This window comes from Gracilinanus agilis, chromosome 1 (genome assembly GCF_016433145.1).
Source record: "Gracilinanus agilis isolate LMUSP501 chromosome 1, AgileGrace, whole genome shotgun sequence".
Lineage (NCBI taxonomy): Eukaryota > Metazoa > Chordata > Mammalia > Didelphimorphia > Didelphidae > Gracilinanus > Gracilinanus agilis.
Window position 1 is genome coordinate 757,377,807 of NC_058130.1, and position 16,171 is coordinate 757,393,977.

At 43.6% G+C, this 16,171-nt stretch overlaps 1 protein-coding gene across 2 annotated transcripts in view; it reads right to left on the minus strand.

Annotated features, from left to right (window-relative positions):
- The window catches only part of HECTD4 (HECT domain E3 ubiquitin protein ligase 4), a 220,189-nt gene that overhangs the window by 13,820 nt on the left and 190,198 nt on the right, over window positions 1-16,171 (minus strand). For both annotated transcript variants that reach the window (XM_044673638.1, XM_044673630.1), the window contains exons 55-62: window positions 15,407-15,567; window positions 13,277-13,458; window positions 11,976-12,181; window positions 11,544-11,674; window positions 10,314-10,519; window positions 6,634-6,816; window positions 4,348-5,651; window positions 1,433-1,640 (exon numbers count right to left, since the gene is read on the minus strand). In XM_044673638.1, coding sequence (XP_044529573.1) covers window positions 1,433-1,640; window positions 4,348-5,651; window positions 6,634-6,816; window positions 10,314-10,519; window positions 11,544-11,674; window positions 11,976-12,181; window positions 13,277-13,458; window positions 15,407-15,567 — 2,581 coding nt within the window. The remainder of the gene's footprint in view (window positions 1-1,432; window positions 1,641-4,347; window positions 5,652-6,633; window positions 6,817-10,313; window positions 10,520-11,543; window positions 11,675-11,975; window positions 12,182-13,276; window positions 13,459-15,406; window positions 15,568-16,171) is intronic.

Genomic DNA, 16,171 nt, shown 5'->3' on the forward strand with positions numbered 1-16,171 from the left:
CAAGTTTATTTTGACTTTTAAGCATGTGTTCTTGCTTTCTTAATTTTTCCTAATCGTGCAAATCTGATTCTCTGGCACTGTCCTGTGTGGCACTGACATTGACTGTGGTCCCAGAAGGCAGTCTCAGAGTTTCTCAACAAAATTCATCATCTTCCTTCCTTCCTCTCTTCTTATTTCCTTAAGGACTGTGACTTTTCTTAGGTGACATTGATTAGTGTGTCCCCTAAGACAGACTGATGATGACATAAAATCTTAATACCGGCCAGAATGTAGCATAAATAGCACAAAGGACTATTCAGTGACATGAGGAGGGAACTGAGTGTGGCTCAAGTGGTCAGCTTCAGGCCTATGTGGAACACACTTTTTTAAAAGCCAAATATGAATCATATAAAGCAAAGTTTTGTTAGATTTTTAAAATGCTATGTATAAGGGGCAGCTGGGTAGCTCAGTGGAGTGAGAGTCAGGCCTAGAGACAGGAGGTCCTGGGTTCAAATCCGGCCTCAGGCACTTCCCAGCTGGGTGACCCTGGGCAAGTCACTTGACCCCCATTGTCCACCCTTACCACTCTTCTGCCTAGGAGCCAATACACAGAAGTTAAGGGTTTAAAAAAATTAAAAAAAAATGCTATGTATAAATGGAGGTCCCATGAGGTTTCTCCTTAGTATAATTAGGAAATAAAATTAATTGATACACATACAAGGCATAGAAAGACCAGTCATGGATAAGTGTGAAGTCCAAAAGAGACCACGGATAGATGGTGAGTAGGCTCTTTGTAGTTGTGATGAAAAGAATCAGCATACTCCTGGGATTGCCCAGTAGGACACATCATAGCCAACAGGGAAACTTTTTTGCCAGGAATTGTATTGCTAGGAATGTTATTCAGTTCTGGGTTAGTCTGAACTCTGTAGTTTGGGAGAGTTGAGGAAGATGGGAAGAGAGCATAGAGAGAGAGAGAAAATGGAACCTTGACAGAGGCTAATGGAGGTGGGAATGTTTCACTGGAAGAGAAGACTTGGGAATAAATCAGTATTAAGAAAAATCTTGAAAAGATTCTATTCTTTTACTCTAGAGAACAGAACAAAATAAATGGGCTTAAGTGTCAGCAAACCCCTTGATTGAAAGTAAGATTAAATACTATAATGACCCATTAAAAGAGGCAACAGGATATCTAACCCTGGTTGGGAGACTAATTCCCTGGGCTGTACTGCTTTGGATGGAGGCCTGGCCAAGGGAGTAATTTCTCTCTATGGTAGAAGCTGATACGACAAAAAGAAAAAACAAAAACAAACACCCAATGGGCAAAAATTGTCCTTAGTCTTTGGAATATCATTGTGCTTGGAGAAAAAAGTAATTCCAGGACCACACCTTGACCTCAGACCTCCAAATGCTAAAAACCAGGTCCTAGATAGCATCTCTATAGAGTGACTTGTACCTTTAATCGATTTATCATTGAAATAGTCTTCTAGCCCTGGGCTTCCCTGGGTATCAAATAAGCTTTGGTTTACTGTTGATACAGTTAAAATCTCCTCAGTTGACATTTCCATTAATTCATCTTCACCATCCAGGCTTGACAAACCAATCAGATCATTATTGTTGAAGAGACTTGCTCGGATCTTCTCAATTTTGGCTCGGGAGCGTATCTGTATGAATAATGAGAAAGGGTCACCAGAAGCTTTGATAGAAAAGCAATCATCAAATGCTAGAGAGTGAGGTGTTTTTCTTTCCTGAGCTAGCCTCTATCTTTTCTCTTCCTGAAGTTGGTTTCTAGCCATCTATTCCCATTACCACCTGAGGCTGGTGCTGTCAGGTTGGCCAATTCACAAAAAAGGAAACCACACAGGCAACTTCCTACTTAGGAGGGCCTAGTACTATTTGGGAGCATACTAGCTTAGCTGTGACAATAAGACAAAACTATCACTTAGAGAAACTTGTAAGGCCTGCCAAAAATCAGAAATAGCTCGTTGGCAAATGTCCCCATGGCTCTAGGTTCCAAGGGACACCACTGTAACTGCCTTGGGTGTGACTGACAGCTCTCCAGCTGCTACAGACTCTTCAGTAAAGGGTCTCAACTATATTTCTTTCTTTTTTAAAATCCTTACTTTCTATCTTAGGATAATTCTAAGAAGAGTGGTTAGGCAATTGAGGTTAAGTGACTTGCTCAAGATCACACAAAATAAGAAGTATCGGAGGCCAGATTTGTTCCAAATCCTCTTGACTCCAGGCCTGGCACTCTAGCCACTGTGCTACCTAGCCAGCCTCTAAACATATTTCATTGATGCAACTTCTGGGGTAGGGTGGAGAGGGAGAAAGAAATCGTTTATGTAGAAAATGTGTAACATTGTGCCCTTGTCATGGGATTTCTTTCTTGCTCTAAAGGCAGGTGTACCCTAATCCTGATCCTGCAGGTCAGGGGTACAAGGTAACACATATGTGCTATGAAAAACATGAGATAGCCCAGACCTCTAGACATCTGAAGTCTCTGTAATCAAAATTTAACAATAAAGAGCTCTATGTTTTGTTTTGAAAACGCCACATAGCTTTCCCCATTGAGGCCTTTTCTCACTCACCCACTCCTGACATGGGCACTGTCCCTCTCTCTCGAGCCTCTGCTAGTTAGCACAAATGGGCAACGGGCCCAGAGGACTCTGGGAGTGGGACCCCTTGATAAGCAGGAGAAGGAAATGGTTCAATCTTCCTAGAGGCAAGAGGGCTCAAGAAAACAGAAGCACTTGATTAAGACAATTACTACAATTGCAATCAAGAATTACTAGTGCGAAGGAAAATCACAAGATCAGTTGCCCATTCAGTAAAATGAAGGTTGCTTAGGGAAAGCCCTAGCTTGGGAGCTTCAGAATAGTTGCTGATTCTAAAGGAGCTGTCAGAAGAAATAAGTGACTTAATGGGCTTGCCTTCTAAAGCCAAGGCCATTTGAAGAAAACTTATTTTCTTCTCCAAGAGGATCAGGGATCCCAAACTGTGGGAGTACAGTTCCAAGCTGCTTTGTGCACTTCATACTACTTGTAAGCAGAACTTTCTTGATAACAATAAAAGGCATTTGCCTCAAAGTGTTCCAACCATGAGGTTGTAATAGTGTTTATGGTAGTCTCCCACCCCTGTGATCAGGTGGTTGGCTAGGCCTTCTTCCCACTTGGAATTCCTTACACTGAATTCCCTCTGAATTAAGGATTCATCTTTGCTTCATTTATTTACTTATTTATTTATTTATTTTCAGGCCCTTACCTTCCGTCTTGGAGTCAATACTGTGTATTGGCTCCAAGGCAGAAGAGTGGTAAAGGTGGGCAATGGGGGTCAAGTGACTTGCCCAGGGTTACGCGTTATGATTCATCTTTAAAACCCAACTCAGATATCGCTTCCTCTAGAGCACCTTCCCTTGCTCCTCCAATTAGTGGAACCTCACCTTCCCCATCCCTAGAACTCATGGAGCACTTCATTTGAGAACTTGAGAAGGTACTAGCTGTGTGATGCTAGGTAGTACAGTTATCTCTGCTGGCATTTGATTCCCCTATCCCCCACCTAGATTGTGAGATCTGTGAGGATGGGGGCCTTGAGGGATGTTTCTAATCTGAATTTTGTATTGCTTCCTGTAGATCTGTCAAGCAATGTGATTTGTACAGCAGGCACTTAAGGATTGCTGGTCGCATTGTTCTATTGAAGTATAATACAGAACATTTAACTCAACACTGTTGGGAAAAGCTATCCCATCACTCTAGTGGCTAAGTGGATATAGCACTGGACCTGGAGTCAGGAATCATAACCACTAGCACCACCACCAGCAGCTAGCTCACAATCTGACAGGTATTGTACTACTTCATTTGATCCTAAGAATAGCCCTGGGAAGGTGTTATTATTATCCCCATTTTATAGATGAGGAAAGTGAGGCAGACACAGTACTTGTCCAGGGTCACACAGTGTTTAAGGCCATATTTGAACGCAGGTCTTCCTGACTCCAAGAACAGCACTCTGCCCAGTGCTCCATCACCCAGCTATCTTTTTCTCAGAAAGCTCTGAGTTCAAATATTGCCTCAGATGCTTGCTAGCTGTGTGACCCTGGGCACGTCACTTCGGCTCTGTCTACTTCAGTTTCTTCATCTGTAAAACGGAGGTCATAATAGCACTTGTCTCCCAGAGTTGTTGTGAGGATCAAATGAGATATTTGTAAGGCTCTTAGCAAACCTTAAAGGCCTCTATAGATGCTAGCTGTCATTACTGTTGTTACTGCTGTTCTATATACCTCTCTCATTAATGAAAATGAAATGAAAATAATCCTTTGTGGCTCTGAGACAACACAGTGATTTCAGTGACACATCGTGGTTCAAGAGCTGTTACCTCTACCACGGCGAAGCCTTTGATGGGACGAGACATTAGGGGCTGGTTGTCCAAGGATGTGACTGTATACATAGATCCCACATCAGAGACGGAGGCTGTTTCTGCATTATCAATGGGTTCCCCCAGGCTCCCCAGACTGCCCAAGCTTCCAGTGCTACAGAGGGAAATGTCCAGACTCTCCTGGCTGGAGACAACATGGGGCTCCAACAAACTAGGAGGAATGGCCAGCTCCAGACCAGGAGGGAACTGCTCCATAGAGACTTCACTAATGGTCTGGGAGAGCCCTTGGGAGCTGCAGATGGACGCCTGGCTGGTGGAGGCAGAGGCACTGACGCTCATGGCAGGGGTGACGCTGCTGGAGCTGCTGACGTCCAGACTGTCAGCACTGGGGAAACCTACAGGCTTTTCTGGCTCTGATTTACTATCCCCTCCTTCGGCTTTGTCCTTGGTTTTTTTGGGGTCTTCTTCCTGCAGAGGAATGTAGATCTCGTCTTTAAAAACACCCCCATGGGCATTGCAAGCCTTCCGGATAGCACTTCTCACGATGCCCTCATCCAAGTGTGTGGGGATGCCCGAGATGACCAGTAGGCGGCTGTGGGCGGTGGGGCCCACGAGGGCCTGGCAAGCGTCTGCAATGGCATCATTAGTCACCCCCAGCCCTTGGGGATCTTTCTTGATAAGGTGCCGAAGAATGGTGAGCAAGGTCAGGGCTCTGTGAAACCAGAGCATGTCCTCGGGTTTGCTGCCACCAATACTCAGCACGGAGGCATCTGCTTCCACTGTTCGGGAGGAAGATCGTTTACCTGATGAGGAGGCCTTCTCCCGTTTCATTTTCACCTTCTTCCTCTTGGATAGGAGGCTGGGACTCTGCGGGGTCTGTCCCGGGGAAGATGAGGATGAGGAGGATGAGTCGCTAAGATTCGGTGTGTTTGTGGAGGCCATCACGGTGGAGGTCACACTCATGTTAATGGGCAGAGTCACCTCGGCTACAGCCAGGCAGGCCTCCATCAGTGCATGGAAGTAGGTGGAGAACCTGCCCTGGTCAGCCCCTGCAGTTCCTGAGCCTCCACAGGCACTGCTGGTGACCCAGTTCTGGGTCTCTTCATCATAGAGCTTGTGCAGCTCGGACTGCAGGGCCATGAGCATGGCCAGGCAAGGGTTGAGCTGGAGGGCAATGGAGGAAGACAGGCCAGACGGTTTCTTCTTTTGCTCTAGGCTGTGTACTTTTCGCAGGAGCTCTGCCAGGAGATGGAAGATCAGCTCCTTTACACATGCTGCCATATCAGTAGTCCAGAGGAAGTTTCCTATTAAAAAAAGAGTCCACATCAAGCTGCTTTTGCAATTTAAGCACCTGAAATTGGTGTTCTCATCTGCTGTCAAGCAGGTGGCTGTCTATCCACTGGACTCAACCAGATAGGACACATTACCATGGTAGAGTCTTCTCCCCCTGGCAATGACATCTGCAACAGAAACCACTTTTCTTTCTAGCTTCTTGGCAACTCATTAAGACTCAAACAGAAACTCAGGAAGATGGGAAAAGACCATCCATAAGAAAAAATGATAATGCTACTTAATTGGCCCTGAAAGCCTCAGACACCCCTGAAAGATGGAGAAACTTGGGGTTTGTTCATATCAGGGCCAAGAGAGTGGATTTTGTTTTTCCCCAGCGTGGTGGTGCAAAGGAAAGAGGGCTGAGTGAGGTAGGGTCCTACTCTGCCATTGTGTGGCCTCGGTCATGTCTCTCAGCCTTTGGGCCCAAGTTCACTCAAGTGTGAAATGAGGAGGGCTAGACTTAATGGTCTCTAAGAGTCCTTCTGCTTCTAAGGATTATGATTCTAATTTGAATGCAAAATTCACAGAGAAATGTTTTTTCAATCTTAGAAAACAATTTCTTACACAGCAGTCAGCCTGGGATGACTGTGAGGCTCCATGAAGAAGAAAGCTCCCCTCTACACAATCTGACATTTTTCACAAGAAAGGAGGGGTGAATTACTACCTAAGAGAATAGCTCTCAACATGGTGTGGGCTGAAGCCTGGATGGGGCTCAGGGGGAGTCTGGCCTCAAATGCGATTAGACTTCAGATTGAATTTCATCTCGGACACTCTCTGTGCTACCTTGAACAATATGCTTACCATCTGGGAGCACTGGCTTCCTCATCTGTGACAAAGGTACACTCAGAGCCTCACTTCTTAGGAGTACTGCTTGTCAGACTTATACTTAGTCTATATACCAAACCCCAGCACCTTGGGTCACCAAGGGCACTGCCATCATTCTTCTTCACTCACCTAGAAGCTCAACCACTTGTAGCAGGACTGAAGCTGGGATGATGGCATCAGGCTCGTCTTCAGATTTCCCTTCACCATCCTCAGATTTCCAAGACAACAACTGCTCGGCAAAAGCCATGGCCAATGGGAATTCCAGGGGCAGAGAATGTAGCACCAGCACAGCTCCCGGAGGTGGAGAGACCCCTAGAACAACCCCCCCAGGAAGGAAGGCCACTGATCAGCCTTTGATTTCAACATTAGTAAACTGGCTGGTAGAGGCCAAGCTGGAGAGGATGGCAACAAATGTGAGCATTCTATGAATGGATGAAAATCTATACAATTTCCTTTCAAAAGGGACAACAGAAGATGGGAAAGCAGTATAAAAGTGAGGGGGAAACAACATTCTTGAACCACAAGGAAACAAGCTCATCTTATGTACTGAATGTGAATCCTATCTTGCACTTTAAGGAAATGTTGACTAAAATAATTCCACTCATTAAATGAATTCTACTCATTAAATAAATTAAATTAAACCTCTGGCACTGTACTAAGACACCAGGGAGCTCTTATAAGGAGAGTTGGTTAACTAAGAGGGTCAGATGAACTATGAAATGAACAATGTGCCACTGACACCACAGAATCCCCAAATCTCCAAAGCCTCAAAGACTCCCTTATTGAATCAGTACTGAAGCAAGAATGCCCTATATAATACTCATCTTTGTCATGTCTTCTTGAAAACCTCTGATGAAGGGAGAGCCAAGTCACTGTTTCCTAAGGTAGCTCATTCCATTTTGGGATAGATTTCCTTTTTAGGGAGCTTTTCTTTACACTGAAACGCAATCTACTTCTTTGTCCTTCCCCTCACTGATACTAGCTTTGCTCTCTGAGACCAAAAAGAACAAACTTCAATGCTCCTTCCACATGATGACCCCCTAAACACTTAAAGTCTACACTTCTATTCTTCTCTCTGTCCTAGGGTGAAAATATCACAGTTAGGGCTGGAAGGGAGCTCACAGGTCTTCCACTTTAAGCCTTATTTTACAGAAGATCAAATGGAGGCCCAGGACTTGCCCTGTGCCACAAAGCTAGAAGCCCAGGTTCTCTGATTCCAAATCCAGTGTTCTTTCTACAATATGACTTTGCCTTCTTTATAACTATCCTTGGATCCTTGGCAGGGTGCCATTTTGGCTTTCATCCTCTTGAAAGTTATGCAACTAATTGAGGCATTTTCTGAAGTGGGGTGCCTAAAAGGTCACACAGGCCTCTAGGGTTGGTCTGTACAAAGCAGAGGACAACTGAACTCCCACCTACCTGGCCTGGACACTAGGCCTTTTAAGACAGCCCATATCTTTGTGGCTGGCATACCATTTAGCAACTCAAGTTTTCAGGTCTCTCCACCTCCACTTCTTATACTATGTGCTATCTAGTTCAACGTAGCCTAAGTTAAGACTTGTAGAAATGATTTCTGAATGCTAAAAACATTTTCTCCTCTTCCGAAAGGATCTCTTAACTCTTTGCTGATACATTGGCACAAGCAGTCCCCAGGCTTTTTCCAGATGGTTTTCAGTCACTGTAAGCACTGATGAGGGGCTGCCTGAAAAGATGCTGTGGAGAATGATGTTGGGAAGGCTGGCCCTGCCACCAACAGGCTGTGTGACTATGGGCAGGCACATCATTTGAACTCTCTTAGTCTCCATTTTCTCCTGAGTGGAGATAATAATACTTGCATTCCCTCTTCCCAAGCTTGCGATGAGGCAGGTACTCTGCCAACATCCTCTGGAGGCCCCCAGTGCCCAAGGCTGGTCCTGGTGTGGTCACTTGTTAGCTATATAATTAAGGGCACTTCACCAGCAACATAAAGTTTCTGATTCTGAGCTTCTATATTTACTAAATGGGGGCCAGAAGATCAGTTTTAGATTCTTTGATCTCAGAGATCCCCCTCTAGCTTTGAAGATCTGTTTGCCTAAACAACTTGGAGTTATTATTATTGTTCACTAGGAGTATGGAGACATCCAAAGCACAACCAGGAGGTAGTTCTGTGGACATGCCTGAATTTCTGGCTGACTGACTGCTTTCATGAAGAACTCAAGAAGAGCAGGCATACAATGCTGGGTTAGGGGTCCTCCATCTATAACTTAAATGTTTAAAGTTAAGCCAGGAGACAAAAAAATGACTTCAAAATGGTCAGAATACTCTGCAGTTTAATAGTGAGTTCCATTTGAAAGCTGTAAGCCTTCCTGGATCTTTCTCCTTGATGGAAACACCAAGTACTAGAATACCTGGTACCAAAGTCGTCTCCTCCTCCTTCATCATCTGCCTAGAAACAGCATCTTGTGTAGGAGAGACAAGCAGCAAGCAGCACCCTCAAGATTTAAATAGATTTCTTTGTCACCTAACACTGGATTTCAGCACTGAAACGATGGCAGCTTTAATCAAGATGCTGAGAGAGATAAGACACATTGTTTTGTCCAATGGTAATATCCCAAGTGCTATTTCCTATTTAGGACTTGAGAATATTTCTATGGCTTTCTGAAGGGTTCCAAGTATGAACAAATCATGAAAGCATTAAAGATGTACTTAAAAGCTGACTAATGAGCAAGGTGCTCATGTGCCAGACTTATGGATATATTGGCCCAATACCCTGGGGACCAGGGTTTATGCTTAGCAGGTCTGAGGAATGAGAACTGGATGAAACCTGGTCTGGATGGTGAAATCTAAATGAATTATTGCTCTGTTCTGATTATAGCAAGGAATAATCATTCCAGCCATAAAGTAACCATCCCAAATCATGTGGGAAGAAACATAACATCCCTAATACAACCAAATAGTGCAGCACCTGTCAGGCCTTTGCACAATTATGCAGGTCCCTTGAACCACTGTCTCCAAAACATACTGTCCTGAGCAGTCCTTTTCTTTTCCACTGGGAAATGGATTTAGCAAGGCAGAAAATCTCTTCCATTTTAGAAAAAAAAAGGAAAAGCAGAGAAATTGATGTGGGCAAGGTCTCGTCCAAAGGATTGACTGATAGCTCAGACTAACTCCATGGTGAGGAAAGAAGCTATGAGAGACTATAGTACTAGTGTGGCTATAGTTAATTAGCTAGTGTAGTAAGTAAGGTAAGGGAGGTAAGGAAGGTTAAGCAAAGGTGGCAAGGGGTTTTCAGGAATGCTATTTACCTTGATTAGTTACTAAGGAAGGGGTCATTTGTTTGGGCAGTTGTTGCTCTGTTGTTTCTAAGGAACTGGTGCCACTTTACCCATGGTCCTTTTTGATCTGCATGCCTTTATCAATGGTTCACCTCATTTCCCACTACGGGGAGCAAACCACAATGCAAAAGGATACTAATGATATATTAAACACCCTGGAGCAACTTTTGTTCAAATTTTGTTCATCTTTGCACCAAGACTAAGGAAAACAGTGATTGTGGAAACTGAACATTGTTTGAACCTATTCCTGTGAGTGGGAAATTTCAGGGTCCCCCAAAACCAACGACCTAGGTTATATATGTGAAGTTTTCTTGTAATCGCGAATTTAAGCAACTCATATGTCTTTTCTGAAAAGTGGCCCCATATTAATCAACTAGTTATTGTTTCTATTTTTTTTAACTGTGTCCAGTTACTTAGTTGGATTTGTGGGACATTTCAGCCCACATCAAAATGATTTCCAACCTTTCATCACTACATGCTAATCAAGAGATTTACCCAGTTTGATGTGGACTTTGTCAGTCGATATGATCACTGAAGGATATTGGTTGGTGGTTGGAGGTGGGGTAAGCCCTGTGTTAGTTGGAGAAGCATCCCGTGGATAGCAAACGGCTTCGATGAGATTGAGCTGGCCATTACGCTTCACTTTGTGGCCCAGCCCATACAATAGTACTCGAGCCCATGGAGCCTTATACAGTGAAGAGCTATGAAAGAAAGAATGAGTGTTAATGGAAGAATTGGCCACACATACAAAAGATACTAGAGACAAATGTGCTTCTAATGGAGACGATAATAAGAGGTTTTCCTAAAGGAATCATGCTTAGGGATTTCCACCACATTCTATGAAAGTGGTGTGGTTGAAAAAGCATTGGATGGCATGCCAGAAGACCCGGGTTTGAGTTCTGACTACTATTTACTAGTATTATATAACCCTGAATAAATCTCTCCACTTCAATAAATCTGCTTCTTCCTTTGTAAAGAGAAGGATCTTTATTTTCCAGGGCCATTGTGAGGACCAAATAGCATTTTGGCAAGTACTTTGTAAATTATAGTACTGTATAAATGTCTGTGGTTATTATTATTACTCATGACTATTTCTTTGTCAGAAAGAAGTGTTTCCCAAAGCAAATGCCCTGGATTTAGCAACTAGAAAATGACTAAACAAGCTCCGGTCCATGAATATAATGGAATATAGAGAAGCATAGGGAAGCTTATGTGAACTGAAGGACCAGGTGACCAAGATGTGCAAAGACCATAGAACAAAACGCAACCCCCCCATGAAGGAATCTAAGAATCAAGCTTGGGAGTTGTGAAAGCATGATAACAATGCTTGGCCCTAAGAAGACACAAGAGAAGGTGCCTATCCCCCCATTTGATGAGGTGGGAGAGTTAGGGGATGGATGCTACAGGGAATATTAAGACTTCCTCCATTTGTGAATCTGTTTTGCTGAACTGCCCCCCCCCCCCCCCCCCCCGTGTAATAAGGGATGGCTCTCTGAGCCATCCATGGAATAAAAGGGAGAGGAATGATAGCCTGGGAAATGGAGGGGATGTAAAAACAAGATACCAATAAAAACTAATATGAAAAAAGAAAGATGATGGTCCTAGAGAAATTCAGAAACACTGGATATATAAGAAACAACTTCTGAGTTTCTTTGCTAACTTCATCAAGCCCCATATCTTATCCCCCTCTCTCTACTGCATTCAACCTGACCAAGGACTACTTACTCTTTGCGGAATCCAGACTGACTTTCTTTACAAGATACTACGACAAAGGCTGCCCCAGGGAAATTAACATCCATGTTGACTTTAGACTCAGACACTGGGAATTCTTCTGAGGGAAACTGTTCCGGAGCTGTCTACAAAGAGATATTTAATCATGAAAACCACAGGCTACAAACACGAATGAGAGCATTTCATCCTCTTGTTCTAGGTATAAAATGAAAGGGTAAGAAATATCTCCGCAGTAGGTGTGGTAGGACAAGGAGGGCCTTTAGGGAATGGTGAAAACAAGGTACCATATACAAAGGCTCCTACAGAAAAGGAAAGGAAGTCAATGGAGAATAAACTAGGCACAGGTTTTTTTAGCAAATCAATAAATGTCCTATTTTTAAATTGAGACTATACTTCAATTATAGCATAGATTTTTTTTTTTTTTACCTGCAGGAAAGAGCAGATCTGTCTTGTTAGTTCTAAAAGGCTCTCTTCTCCTTGATGGAGGGTCCGTGTGATGGCAACATTAAGCCACTCTCTGACTGTCTGCGAGCTGCCTTGGTAGAAGAGATCTGCAGCAGAACAGTTTTGGGCATGGATACAGTGCTGCAGAGACTGAGCCCAAAGGACAGCACTGGAGCTGATGGTACCATCTGCAAACAGGGAACAAAATAGAGCCTGATGTCAGGGTCCAGAGCAACAGAGGTAGTTAGCAGAACCCCACTTGGGAGGCTGAATCTGAAGGTGCACCCAAACCAGCAACATCTAGGAGGTGCCTGTCAACTCTGCTTCATTCCCCTAACCACGGATCGTCTACCAGAGGATTCTGAGAGGAGTTCAGAGGATCTGCAAGCACACTCTAATGCCTCAAAGCTCTGATGATCTATTGTGGGAGGGGGCAGGGAAAAGTCAAGGAAATCTCATCACCTGAGAATCCCAAACAACGCCCAGTGCCATGGGGGCCATAGCACACACATCTGAATGGGGAGGGGAAGGAGGAGGCAACTACTCCAGGGACAGCCCCGAACAAAGAGTGGACTTGCACATTCAGCCAACCAAAGGTTCTACTGAGTGGGCCTCCCTTCCCAGCACCTCCTCCAACCTCCTTCCAGATCCTCTTCCAAGATTCTGGTAAAGCAGGGGAGGGGATCAGAAGGCAGATTGCACAAGTCAGGTTGGGTAGCTGGGAGGGTGAAAGGAAGGAGAGAGGGATGGTTGCAGCTCTTGGATTTTTCCCTGAGCCTGGGGAGCAGAATAAAGCAGCATTCGCCAGGCCTGTCCCATCTTGGAGGTGGGCATCATGGCATCTCCCCCAACCCTCCACAAAGACTACACGAGTTGGCTTTCCTAAATCCAACTGTCAGAAATCACGTTCTTGGCAGTGAGAGTATTTCTCTCTGATTCTTATCATACTGAAGAGCATGTGTGGCTACTCCTCATTCAGTTAGATCACATTTCCTAGTCTCTCCCTAAGCCACAATGACCTGAAGAAGCTGACCTGATACTCAACAGCAGGAGAAGTGTTGAGAGTTGGGGCCAACTTAACATGATGAAAATAAAGAACAACAATTTAGAAAAATGACTTCCTTAGGACCGTCTCTCCATCCAAGGCTCCCCCGAGGTGCTCAAGCCTTGCTCGTCATGTCAAAGGAAACAAGAAGGAAGAGCACAGCATTATCCCATGACCTTGGAGGGATCTGACAAGGCGTTTGTTGACCAGGGCAATGGCAGTAACTGAGGCACTTTACCAGGAAGGGGTGGAGCCAGGAGCTGACTGGACAGGAGCTGTAGATGTTCCAGGGTGATGTCCCGAACGGCAGGGATGTGAAACAGACGGGTAAACAAGTGAGGCAGTTTCGGGGCAAAGATATTGAGGAGGGCCATGCGGCAGTAGAGCCTTGCCAGGGAGGCCTCGCATCTCAGAAGCTCCCTGGAAAGAAACATGGGATATGGGAGATGGAAGTCTTCCATTCATCTTCTCAACCACAGATTCCAGTGACTGCCATTTTCCTCAAACCACCCCAGTGACATGGTGACCACTCTTTGACTGGGGCCTGTGAGATTTATTTTGTAAACTCTTGCCAAGAAAACAGGTTTTTCTTTTGAAATGTAGCCCATCTGGGCATGCCCAGTGCCCAAGGCAGGCTGTTCTTTGTACTTCAGGGAGGGCTTGGTCAGAGCCGACTAGAAAAACAAAGGGTACAATTGGGGCTTGAGGAGCTCTGGACTTCCTCCCCCCCCCCCCCCCCCCCAGGACAGTGGCTTTAATGTCATCAAAGAGATGCATTTAGGGACACTGGAAAATCACTATGAATACTCAACTAGAGCTCCTCTGGATCTCTTTCCCTAAAGCTTTGATACCTCGCTGACACCTAAGCTTTTGACTAGATTGCACAATCTTGTATTTACTAACTGCAAAGATAGAACCTGTTAGAGATGAAAACCACAGAAGTCTTTTAGAGGCAGCTTTAAAATATATACAAGTCCTTGGTCTCTAAAAGCTCCTCTAGAGGCCATGGAAGATTGGGTCATGTTATTTACTGATATTTCTTCAGTGGCCCAAATGAAATTTATTACAAGAACATTTGGTGGGGGCATCTAGGTGGTGCACTTAGAGTGCCAGGCCTAGAATCAAAAGGGTCTTGGATCAAATATGATCTCAGACACTTCCTAGCTGGGTGACCCTGGGCAAGTCACTTAACCCCAATTGCTTAGCCATTGCCCTTCTATCTTAAAGCTGTTATTAAGACAGAAAATAAGAATTAAAAAAAAAAAAAAAAGAATACTTGGACTCCGTTAGGGACTGGTAGCCATGAAAAAGCAAGCTTTGGTTCTTTAATGGTGCTAACCATTAATATGTAACATCTGTAGAACTGAAATCCAAGCAGACTTAGTAGATGTGTTGGGAAGAGGTTAAAGAACTCACTGGACTCCCTCCTCTGTCTCTCCCTTCCCTTGGGATAAAGTTGTTTCTAAATGTAAATGTATCATGGAAGGAAAAGAGCAGCATAAACGTACTAAGTCTTTAATCAAGATGCCAACTACCTTGAGGTCTGCTCATTTCCAATGTCAAAGAACTGAAACTGTTCAACCTAGCAGTATAGGGCAAAGATGGGTGGCTTTCCTTAGGGAATCTTTTTCTTGCTTAAGGTTCAGCTAACAAAGTGAATATTTTCTGCCTAGGAAAGGAGTTCCAGAAGCCTCTTTTGGTGATGAATTCCTTTATGTTTATTTGAAAAGAAAAGGTCTCTTTGGAAAGCATGGAAATATACATCTTTATCAGGCTTTGAACAAGATTGCCTAGTAGAGAACACAATTCAAACTCTTGGTCACTAAGTTCATTTGGAGTGGATATTTATTGTTCTTCTGCTCCTGAGGGTATGTTATTGGTTACAATTGTGACGCCCTACATTTGGATGCTACCTTGAGCTTTCTAAGAAACTTTCAGATCTGTGACCCATTTTGCCAACCAATAACCAGATATCTGTCAATAATAAAACCAAAAAGTCTTTAAGTTGAAAAATCTTCAGCACATTGTGATTCAGATATACCTGGGGGATATTTTTCTATTAAAGCTAATAAACAGTTATGACTTTAGCATGCAATGAAATACTACCACTGGAAATAGACAAATGGCCTATGCAGCCCATGTGGCTGGGCATGCTTCTATACTGCCAAGCCCTTCATGTCTGAGGCAAGCCTCCTAATTCCTCTGTATTCCCCCAAGGTGCCCAGCACAGTGCTGGGCACACAGCAGATGTTTAGTAAACACTCGACTTACTTAGAAGTAATAGCCTCTATAGGAGAAGCTGCCAGGAGGGCTATTCCTGTGTAGACTTCCTAGACAGAAAGTTTTAATTAAAGGAATTCTGTGTTACCTGTGAATCTGAATGTTGGTGTTGTCCAGGGTAACTAGCCCATTAGTGGCAGTCCTTCGATAGCCTGCAGGTGGCCTTTCTAACATATCTATAGGATACCAGTACCGCACCAGTACTCCTTCACTGCGGAGGTAAGTTTCCACCTGTACCAGTTCATTTACCTATAACAATAAGAAGAAATTTGTAGGGTTTCTTCCTGAATATTGATTTTATTTGCACAGTTTGAAAATATGCACATTTATTTTTCATTCCAGGCTTTCCAATTCCCTTCTATGTGGGAGGCCACTGCTGGCTCAGAACGATTTTATATTTTATATATATTATTATGTATAATATACATATATACAAATAAAAATATATTTTATATCAAAAAAGTGATATGACAAGGAAGGTAACATAATACATTAAATTTGTGACTGCCGAGTGCTGTACACAACACTACTAAACATTTGCCTTTTTGTTTGGATTAAAGGGCAAAATACAACACACATTGAGGTTATAGAGACCTAAAAAAAGGGAATGTCTTAATCTTCTAGATATAATATGATTGATATACTAGTTATAAATATTTAAAACAGAAATGGAAAAAAGATTATAATGATAGAGTAAATTTAAATATGTGCTGGTCACATGTGATAATGAGATTAAATCTACCCTGCCCATTCTTAAATCTAATCACCAAAAGTGTAAACATCCCCACTTAATTCACAAGTTGGGAGGTCTGTGACCCTCTTGTGCAAAAGTGAGTGACAAATCAGAATTTAT